The sequence below is a fragment of the Nothoprocta perdicaria genome, unplaced genomic scaffold (genome assembly GCF_003342845.1).
Source record: "Nothoprocta perdicaria isolate Ctin4 unplaced genomic scaffold, notPer1 scaffold_41, whole genome shotgun sequence".
Classification (NCBI taxonomy): Eukaryota; Metazoa; Chordata; class Aves; order Tinamiformes; family Tinamidae; genus Nothoprocta; species Nothoprocta perdicaria.
The window spans coordinates 3866824-3877419 of record NW_020455655.1 but is presented as its reverse complement, the minus strand read 5'-3'; the positions used below and the strand labels follow the sequence as shown (position 1 = coordinate 3877419).

General features: G+C 43.1%; 1 protein-coding gene across 4 annotated transcripts; it reads right to left on the bottom strand.

Moving 5' to 3' along the window:
* Positions 1-4910: 4910 nt before the first annotated feature.
* Positions 4911-9471, bottom strand: LOC112952830 (CDC42 small effector protein 2-B-like). 4 transcript variants are annotated; one of them, XR_003250475.1, is made up of 5 exons: positions 8798-8864; positions 8309-8516; positions 7817-7918; positions 7179-7365; positions 4911-5146 (listed from the first exon to the last, which is right to left on the bottom strand). XR_003250475.1 is itself a non-coding variant. In XM_026045765.1 (4 exons), the coding sequence occupies exons 2-4, from the start codon at positions 8360-8362 to the stop codon at positions 7291-7293; spliced, it is 231 nt and encodes a 76-aa protein (XP_025901550.1). In that variant the 5' UTR covers positions 8363-8516; positions 9417-9471; the 3' UTR covers positions 5077-7290. The 4 variants fall into 4 exon arrangements, 3 of the variants coding, with proteins under 3 accessions (XP_025901550.1, XP_025901549.1, XP_025901551.1); XM_026045765.1 differs by lacking the exon at positions 8798-8864 and adding an exon at positions 9417-9471 and having other exon boundaries at positions 5077-7365; XM_026045764.1 differs by having other exon boundaries at positions 5077-7365.
* Between the last annotated feature and the right edge of the window lie 1125 nt (positions 9472-10596).

The following is a 10596-nucleotide window of genomic DNA, read 5'->3' as shown; positions in this document are numbered from 1 at the left end:
GGGTGTCTAAAGCTGCTGCATAAACATCTCTCTTAAAATGAACACATTCCTTGTAGCCCATTGGGACTCGTCAGGTGGAAACACCTGCACTCACACATCCTCACATTACTTCAGAGCAGGGCAGCTCATGCTCAGAGCATCAGTGCGAGTTTCTGTGGTAATCTCTGTTGGCAGCTTATAGTCCCTATTTTTTTTTTTTTTTACTGTTGGCTTTGTAACCCAGAATAAAAATATATAGTGCTGAAGGTTGAGACTATAAGGAAGAAAAATCCTGGATGATATTTGCAATTGCRGATCAAAATAAAATAACTTATAAAACCTTTTAGAGTCTAAGGAATTATTTTAAGACCTAAAAGACGTAAAAACTTTTTTTTTTGTCCAGCTTTGAATCTGAAATTGCTTTTTAGGGGGCAGAATGGAATATACTTTTTACCCATAATCAGTGCAACATAATAAAATCTACACCAGTGATTCCATCCTTTTTGTACCACTATAATTTTGTACCACTATAATTATTTCCATCAGAGAAGAAAAAAATTGTGTTAATTTCTAAGAAGTGAGAAAATACTGGCTCAAATACTGAATGTAAATATATTTCCAAAAAATTCAGTAGAAGGCAGAGTTATAGGGCAGAATAAAGCAGATAGCACAAAACAAACAGAAAAGGCCTGAAACCAGGAAAATGGACCCTGCCCTAGACACCCTCTCTTTCAGCGCCTCATTTTCACAGCCTTGGAGGTGCAGCCTGGAACTAGGCAGCAGAGCAGYGGTGCGAAAGCCCTCGATTCAGGTGAGCCGGGGAGCTGCGTTGTGGAAACGCGCTGTTCCCGTGCGAAACGAGGGGTTCCCACGTGACAAATGAGGACGGGGCGCTCTGCGTCCCACTGCGTGACTCACACGGGACACTCTCCCAGCAAGAGAATGATCCAACGGAGACTCGGGCGCATGAATGATTTACTCACAGAAACGCACACCTAGCGAATACCTCCCATGTACTAACAGCCGTACCTGGAAACCAATTCACGTCAATTCAGGCAGAGAAGAGACAATTTAGGTGGCTGGATAGTGGGCAGTGGCAGGAGAACGGCCAATTCACCGACATTCACAAACACAGTGTTTGAACTAGCGGAGAGGGAATGTGCTCAASGCCTTCGTCACACACCAGCGTGCAGCAAGGTCACATTGGCAGCCAGTGGCAACGGACTGTAAACCTCAGCTTTGAATTAACATTCCCAAGCTTGTATCACGCCCTCAAAAGGACTGCCCTGGGTTTTAGTATTTCCTGATGGTAGAGATTGAGAGCATAAACACAGATAACTGCATTTAAAAGCCCATTACTTTCTCTATTAGTATGCAGCTTTGGCACATGTTGAGACTGAACTTTCAAACTTACATGTTTTAGATTACGGGTTTTAGAAATAGATTTAAATCTTAAGTGTGATCATTTTGCCTGATTTACAAATCCCTAATTTGAGACAGCTCAGTGAAGAGAGGTTCATTACTAGTTATCAGTATAGTTTTCATTCACCTTTGGACTCATTGCAGATAAGCTCTGTAAAAGGAACATGTCTTAAGCCCAGCAAAAGAGATGCATGTAAAAATACTATTATAACAGTATAACTCTATATAGTATATAATTATATCCTATAGTTATATATATAGTTATATAGTATACTGTATTCAAACATTTCTCCACTTCTTTGATGAAGAACTGGAAATTAGCCATTTACTTTTGCAGGCTTTAAAAACACACTAGTTTCTCTCCCAGGAGTTTAAATGTGGATTTGAGGCCAGTTCTAACCTCTAAAATGCCACAAAAATTATACTAGTTCCAGCTAAAAAGAATTATTTCCTTCCATACTACTAAAGATAAATACCTATATAATATTAAATGCATCTTATTTATGCCAATTAAGCAGCTATATTTTTCAGAATCTTAAAGTTAGAATCTAAGATAATTCAATTTGTTTTCCTGAATSAAAGTCTGCCCTCAGTAATAACCTTGTTTTTGTCCAGTTTGAACACTTTGTAATACAACAATAACATATAAAGAGACTCTTCTTCCCGCCATTTACATTGTTTTAATAATATATAATAGTCAAATGTCTCACTGAATGCAGCTTTGTGGCCTTGGTTTCACTAACAATTTACCATAACAGCCTCAACAGATGACCCAGAGCCCAAAGCTGGCGTTTCTGCACATCTGCCACTACTCTCCTTGAAACTGCACTGAAGCTAAGAGGACTTCCTCACTTTTGGACTATTTTTGGGTATCAAGCTGTGATTTTGTTGACTAGTACCTTGTATTGCCTCTAACTTTTATCTGCTTTGCATYTCATGGAGATGTTGTTGGGCACAAGAGGCCTCAGCACTGACAACATCTACAACTTGGCATTGATTAGCACCAGCCTCCAACCCCGCGAACTCCTGGGTGTCTCCAYGTTTTCTGCGGACAGCTCTGAGAGATACCAGTATCCCTTAAAATTACTTTGGGAACCTGCATTTCATTAAACAGAAGGGTACAAAGTCCCAGCTTAATTATGCACCTAAGTGCCCAGTTTCCTCAATATACCACTTCTGCACATTTTGCCAGCATTTTCCATGTTGGTGCCACCAACACATGCACTGCAGGAATCAAACTTACCAACTTGCACATGTTCTGTCCCCTGCAAGCTCCTCGCGGGGCTGAACATGCGTCACAGTGCCTCTCCCCAGGGCCCAAAGCTGCTCCAATCACACCCCCCATTTTCCCATAGCTCCCAGGAGACCTGTAGGCCTCTCTCACCACCTTTCCTACAGCAAAAAGGATTGTGTCACAGCAAGCAGAGTTTGTGTGTCATGTAGGAAAGCAAAGAAGGGCTCAAAGCTGCATCTGGCAATAGGTCCAAATAACTCAACACCTAGAACAGGCTCTGTTGTGGAAAGAGCTCTCCTGGCGAGGCACTAAATGCAGTCAATCAGGGGACTTCACATGTATTTTAACTAGGCATCTACCAACAGGAAAATCACTGATACGAGTGACTCCTGCTCTGCATACTAGACCAGTTACCACATATAAAGCAAAGGCAGTTTGCCTGCAGAAGCCCAAGGCCCAGCTCCACAGAGCTCCTCCTTAGCTGCCTGGTACCCCAGGGGAGAGGGGATCATCTCTCGCTTTAAGTTTCAAGCCTCAGTCACTAACTGCTCCTTTGCATCCAAACCKCCTGTTGATCCAGTCCATCTGTTAACACGTAAAGCTTTATAGTAAGAGTGCTATTTTGAACCAAAGGAGCTGAAGTGCAAGTCTCAACACCTTTATAAGTGTGTATATATATATATATATGTAAAAAAAGATTTATCCCCAGCAGCCCTGCTTTTCTAAAGACATTCCACTCCATTTATGGTTATTCTGTTTTCTRCCCTGAAGCCAATCACTACTCAAATGAAGCAACAAACTTAATTTCARGACTCCACACCTTTAGTGTTAACCYTGTGGTGCATAATGCAACCACCTTACAAAACCCAGCACGGAAAACCCTCTCTGAGAAGTTAGAAAATGGAAATACGATCTGGTAGCTACTGCAAGTGAGAATCACCCTCAGTACCCCTTTATGTAAGCCAAACGCATTGAAGAGTTTGCTGTCTTCAGGGTAAATGGCCAAGCAGGCTGGGAGGTCACACTTACCTCTTATTCCTCCATTACCTCTACCATTTCCAGAGTGATTTCATAACACAATGCTTGAAACATCTACGCAAGATGCCTAAACAGCCACATCTGCAGGACTGCAGAACATCTGCGAGCCTTACAGAAACCTACTCTGCAGGGAAAGTCCTTTTGTGACCCCTCAAACAGTTTTCTCCTCCAAACTCACCTCCCCACAGAGATTACAAAAGGCAGACAAGAATATTCTAATCCTCAACTACTAAAATTACAGCAGTGTCACCGTACTGATATCAAAGTACGGCCAAAGACAATCAAGAGCTGCCACCTTCAGATGAGAGAGTTGATTTTTCCATACTATTTAGTAATACAAAGAATTTCATAAGGACACCTCCAGAGGGTTTAGCACTGCCCAGTTCGGTTTATTCCTAGGGGCACAGCAAGAATAAGAACACTGATTAATCTCAGAGCTTTTACCTGTGGAGAGCAGAAGTCACAAGCATGAGGCAGCAGGCCAAGGCCCTACAAGGACAGCACAGCACACAGGGCCTGCAAGGTAACACGGAGCACAGCAAAACTCCCTTCAACAGTTACAAAGCCCCCATAAACAGTAAAGGAGCTATCAAACTGGAAAAGAGATATTGGCTTTTTCATTCTTCCCCCTAAATAGCTAGCCTGGCTAATGCTGCAASTCTACACAGCACTATGAGAGCGTGGTTAAGCCTGGCATGAAGGCTAGCAAGGGACAAGATGTAGCTGTTTATTCAAACATTGTCCATTGCACCCTCTTTTCAAAGGGCAAGAAGACTCGGTGCTGAATTGCTGCCAGACTCCACAGGAAAGGCTTGGGCCCTGCTCTGCCATTAAGTAATTTCATTTCTGACTACAAAAAAGAACAGCAAATGCCATGAGGTCAGAGCAGTAACATTTCATTTCCCTATTGTACCAATATAAAGACAAGAGACTACACTGTAGGTAGAAAGGTCACGTCCTTGGTCTCCTTTCCTGTATTTCAGTCCAGTTTTTATATAAAAGATGCCTCCCCACACACACTTGAATAAATTGTACAGAAGAGACCTAAATTGTACAGGAGAGACCTAAAGGAAAATTGTGCTCTCTAGTGGATAACTGCATTTGTGCAGGAGTTTCAAGCCACACTGATCCACCCAACCAATGAGGTTTCAGTGCAAAGCATCCAGATTTTTATAATATGAGAAAAGTGAAAGGATATTTTAGCAGATTTATTATCATCTAGATAGGTTTACATGAGCCAGTTACATGACAGATCATAGGTTGAGAAAGTCTGCAGTTACACAAAGAGAATTACTGAATTCTCAAGACATGCTTTTATATTTGTTTAGATTTTAAGAATAACTTCTTTAATGCAAAGTATTTCCTTTAGTAAAGACTATTCAGAGCACTTAACTATGGTCCCAGGGAATACTGATAAAATTATTTTAGACCAGATATTTCTGCTTGGTTTATGGACTGAGAACAAGTTTTTTCCTAAAAAAAAGAGAATAAAGAYGGTTTAGTAACAAAATTCTCTGTGGAAGGAATCCTAAAGAGAAGAACTGATAAAATCACCCAATTGATTTTTAACTCATGCACAAAACACTAATTTTAAATTGACTGAACAGGTCTTTAGGAAGTAGTAACCCCAATGAGTCTGTTTTCCTACAGTACAAAGGAAGTGCAACCCATTTTCACCACAGCTGTCATACTAGTTAATGGTGCTCTGCTTTCAGGGCAGGCACAAACCAATGACCACATGAACCCAGTGGCAGATTAATTAACATTTATTTTTTAAAACAGCTTGGTCATTAGATGCTAGCTGTCTGCAGGAATTAACTAGTTTGGAGTTAACACCTTAAATAGCTTCTTGGCATAAGCCTGAGGTTAGCAGAGGAGCAGAATTATCAAAGATGATTTTAAGAGCTAGACATACAGCTAACTTGCATTAATTTAAAAGTGTATTTAAAATACAGTATGGTATTCCAAGGGTAAGGATCCAGCAAGACATAGAGATTAGATYTCTGTTTTATGTGGTTGCCAAATGTAATGACAACCTGTTGCTATTACAGAAATAACATTCCCTCTCTTCCTCTTTGGCCTTTAAAGAGGAAACATGGGTAGGGAGGGGGAAAAACACTTTTGGAAAAAACCTCTGTACTGGCTCTTATACTTCAAAATCACTCCATATATGCAGAAGAAACAACTTAATATTCAATAGAACAGGCTAGATTTATAAGTAACAAATATGATTTTGTTCTTTGGGTGATAAGTGATCTGTTGGATAGATTTTTTTTCGGAAGATAGATAATCAAAGGAAAGAAAAATTAATAGCTGATCTTATGCCTACAGCAAGAAGGGGACAGTGCCTCTGACTTGCAGCATTACCRTGATGTTTTGGCAGGAATTCAAATGCTTATTTAAGCTAGTCCTGTGACAGCAAGCACATTTCCTCTATTTTTAGATGGGATCATAATTTTGAGCTGGGTAATAATTTTCAGTGATTGGGTGATCTAGAGTAGTCATTACAGTCTTTTTAATAGAAAGTCCAATACGAGTAGAGTGATAAGTCTAGTACGGCTAAGTACTCACATACATAAAATGCYGGAACTCTGCAGGAGTTTGTTTAATGACCCCCTGCAAGTTTTCAGTGTTCTTTCAACTTCTGCCCTACACATGACTATATCCATTAAGCCATACATTTTATTAAACCATAGAATATAAAAACATACATAAGATTTTACTTAAAGAAAGCAGTCTTGAAATTACAGAGTCCCAAACACAAATGAGACCTCCCTAGAAGTCTTGTGTAGCTACTGTTAAAAGATAAGTAGAATGATCTTTAAGTTTAAAGCTTAGAAACATCCATGCAAAATTACTATGCAGCTGTGAATATTGTAGCTCCACTTCACATTAGCAAATAGATATTACAATAACAAATTTAATAACACATCAGCTACACCAGAGTGATGGAAGGGAAGCAGCCCAGTAATTAAAAGAAATACTGTATTTTGAGCCTCATTTTAAAAAGGGTTCATGTGCAAAACCTGGACTTTTAGTTGCAGAGGTTTTACAATAAGACAGCTGTGTTTCAGGAGCCCAATGAAGCTTCTAACTACACCATGTTAGAGTTAATTCCTATTAGAAAGTCATGAAGAAATATCAAAGGACAGCTCCATATACCAATGCATTAGACAGTAAGGCATTYAAAAAATAGCTCTAAAGATAAGGCTACGAGATCCTACTTAGATATTCAATTTAGCCTGTGTAGGAAGTGCCAACAGTGATACCTTGCAGTTAAATCACGTTCTATTTCTTGAGGGAAGAGTTTAAAGTCCAGGCAATTTGTACTTCCCACCCTACAAGATAAGCTGGGTTTTGAGGACACAGCTGGAAAGTCAGGAAGACCTCCAGTGAGACAACACAGGTGTTATTGAAATACCACCACATCAAACTATTTTTAAAAACAATTTRCAGCAACTTATTCAGAACTTCTTGAGCAAGGAAAGCCAAAGCTTGTACTGACCTACTTTTAATTCAAGTACTCCCTCTCTACTTCATAGGATGTTCTAGGTAATATGAAAGCACAGTCCAGGGGAGTTCTCATAAGGCAGAGGAAATTTAACCTTCTCAGTTTTCTACACCTGAACAGTTGCAGAAGTACCATTTGTGTAGCCACCTTTGGACTTCATGTGGTCCTGAATTGATACAGCCTAGAGAAGAAAAAAATGCAGACAGGCACCTTATAAAATCTTGTTGTCAAAGCAATTAAAGATATCAGCCTGAAGAAGCAGATGAACCATGTGCTCACAGCACTAGGTCCCAATAGTAGTGGTAAGAAATGAGCTAAACACTTTTTAAGTCTCATTCTAAACTGGTGCATGAAATGGCTGATACAATAACTTTATCTGCTATGAAGTGTTTCCACCAAATCTTTGTCTAGAAGTTCCTTGTCACACATAAAAATGCTGGGCAAGTCAGTGCCTCCATCAGATGCACAGCATCACAGACACAGAGCTCACAACACAAGTTATTCTCTTCTGACACTTTTCTAGTACAGGACTGGGAAAAGGAGGTGTTTTCCCCTCTAAGTGTTTATTATTTTAGCAGTTGCTTGTGATACAAGGACAAATCTCTGCTCAGTAACAAGTCATGCACACTTACAGATGAAAAGCCACTGTTCATCTCTCCTGCCCCAACATGCGCCGTGTGCACAAAGTTCATGGGCTCTCCTATCATATCCCGGTCCAGTCTCCGGCGCCTCTTCTGCAAGAAAGAAGGTATCCCTGTTTCTATCCAGGGAAGAGGAAGTTGCTTTCATCAGGCAGAAGCAAATAGCTCTGGCTAAAGAGACTAATCTCTGCTGGCCTGACTCATAGCAACAGGACTGAGCTTTCAGGCTGCTCACAGTAAGTATCTAACTCATTTTTATTAAAGCCTTAAAGATTGGAAAAGTCAGCTCTCACACAACATGCCTACGAGCTACAGACACTCACAGGGCAGTAATTTATGGTAAGACACACATGCTTTAAACATGGTGYAACAGGTCCCCCTGTAGCTTTTGCTTTCCTCAGTGCAAAGCAACAGGGCAAAGAATTTTATGCATAACAGAAAGAAATTAGAAATGTGATAACAGAGAACTGTGCATCTACCCACCGGCTGGGGTGGCTCGCCGTTGCACCAGCTAAAGCAGACCAGGAACTCGGTCATCGTGTTTCCCTGGGGATCACCCGGCCTGGCTAAGCACTGCTCTCAACTTGACAGCGGCACAAGGAGCAAGAGGAAACTCCTAGGGAGAGCTCAGCAAGGAGTTGCTGGTGTAGAGCCACAGGTGAAGATCACAGCAGGCACATCACAAGTACACCTGCAGAGATTGTTAGTCAAAGTACGCCAAAACACACTAAACAAGAGCATCGTGAGTTATTGAGCAATAAAAACTTCAACAATATTTAAACAAGATAGGAAGCTCTAAGCATATCAAAGTATATACACACACACAAAAAAAACAACTTTAGCCAACTTTTATTTTATACCACTCTTTATACCAACATCAGGGCTCTAGAGTACCTTTTCCTGCTGATACATACCTCAGGTCATCACAATAGTATTTCAACTTACAGGAAATACTTTTCTAAGAAAACTTACACATTAACAGAAGTTCTAGCCTTATAAATTCAGCCTTTCTGAAGCCACCCTGCAACCTTTACAAACAGCATGAGTTGCCTTATCACAAACATCTCTTATATCATCCCCAATTAGGTAATTAGCCCCCAGTTAGATAACTAGCCCCCAATTAGGCAATCAGCATGTTAAGCTCTTTCACCTTTGTAGCTTTCTTACACAGGTAGGTTGTATTTCTGCTCTACCATTTTTATTTCATAGCATTTACCTTATTCCCCCCACTTTATCTTTAGGTGCCGCCATGCTATGTTATTAATGCAGAAGGTGTCATCTGTCTGGGGTGGTTTTAGTACACCCTGTTACCTGCAAAACTTGCTCTTTTCACTGCATTTCATCCTCTTGCAGAGGCCTCTGCTCTGTGGCTGCCTCAGGGAAGGGCAGCAAGAAGGGGAGCAGTGGGTGCCTCAGCTCCCACCTGCCTTTCCCTTTAACTGCACCTCTCTGGTTTGTTTCATATCACARAGATAGTGCAGAAATGAAGATTTTCCTTAAAAGCAAGAAAATGTGTCACTGCAGAGGACCATCCCCCCGTGGCGTGCGGAGCTGCTGACACATGAAGCGAGTTTCCCAGTGCTGAACTAACCTGTGTGTTAGCTGTGGTGGGGGGCGCCTGCCCTGGGGGCTGGCGTGAGGCCAGGCTGGGGCGGCCACTCGGCTCCGCGGCGGCGGCTGCTGGGGCGCGATCCCGCGCGGCTCCCTGCGCCACGGCCTGTCCTGCAGCACGCTTGATGCCTCCCCACAGGTGCCGAGCACAAAAAGGCAGAGCCGGAGCCCAAAATAGCGCTGTAGCCTGGCGCGGAAGCGGTGCGGCAGCGCAGCCCGCGCAGCGCGGGCTCCGCTTGTGGCTCGCGTCCACGCGCCTGCGGCAGCGCTGCGGGTGGCACCAGCAGCTCTCTGGCCGCCTCGTCCTTCCCCCGCGTGGGTCACAGAAGCTTCCCCCAAAGCTGCCGTGGCTGCGGGCAGCCCCTTGCTCCCCTCCGAGGGGCTTGGGCTCACCACGTCGTGTCAGCTGCGTCTCGTGAGGCCAGGCTGGCGCAGGGCTAGTGAGAGCCCAGGGCAAGAGCGAGCGAGGAGGGAAAAACAACGTTTTGTCACTGCTGGCATGCAGGACAATGTGCTGTTGTTGCTGGCGGCTGTTTGTMCCCACACAAAGGGCCAGGGCAGCGGCTAGCACGCACTCCGCTCTGCCCGCGGGGCGCAGCGGCGCCCGGGAAGCACCGAGAGCTCTCGGAGGGTGTAGCTGAATGTGACGGAGCCCGACGTGCTGCCCGATGTCGGTGATCCTGTCGGTAACGTACAGACCTGCAGAGCCGCGTCCCTCCGTCGCAAGCGGCCGTGGGCTCTGCTCACGGCCACCCCTTGACCCTGGGCGATGAAGACAACGTGGATGAAGCTACTGTGTGTCACTGCCTCGAGGCAGCTCCTCGCTACCCCATCCTCACTGGCCTCGTGAGCCGGGGTCACTCCTGCCTCTCCTGGCTGTTGCATTTTSATTCCCCCAAATTTGGCCCTTTTGAGCTGATGTGAGGGAAACATGTTTTCAACCTTGTTGCTTCCCTCAAAAAATCGCTATACTGTACTTTAAATTTGCGGTTAACCGTTGCATGTTCACACTCGTGGAACACTGCAGCAGTTGCATGTTCCACTCTCCAAATCAAATATTAGCTTTGAAAACAACACCTGCACAGTACAGTAGAGGTTTCCCACCACTAAAATATTAAGAATTGCGACAAAACTACCAAAACTTTCCAAGAAACTCGGAG

Excerpts from the sequence above, each read along its gene's own strand:
- LOC112952830 (XM_026045765.1), bottom strand. The coding sequence starts at position 8,362 with ATGACCGAGTTCCTGGTCTGCTTTAGCTGGTGCAACGGCGAGCCACCC. Across the intron at positions 7,919-8,308 it reads ACGGCGAGCCACCCCAGCCG|AAGAGGCGCCGGAGACTGGA; the intron begins GTGGGTAGATGC and ends TCTTTCTTGCAG. Across the intron at positions 7,366-7,816 it reads TGAACAGTGGCTTTTCATCT|GCTGTATCAATTCAGGACCA; the intron begins GTAAGTGTGCAT and ends TTTCTTCTCTAG.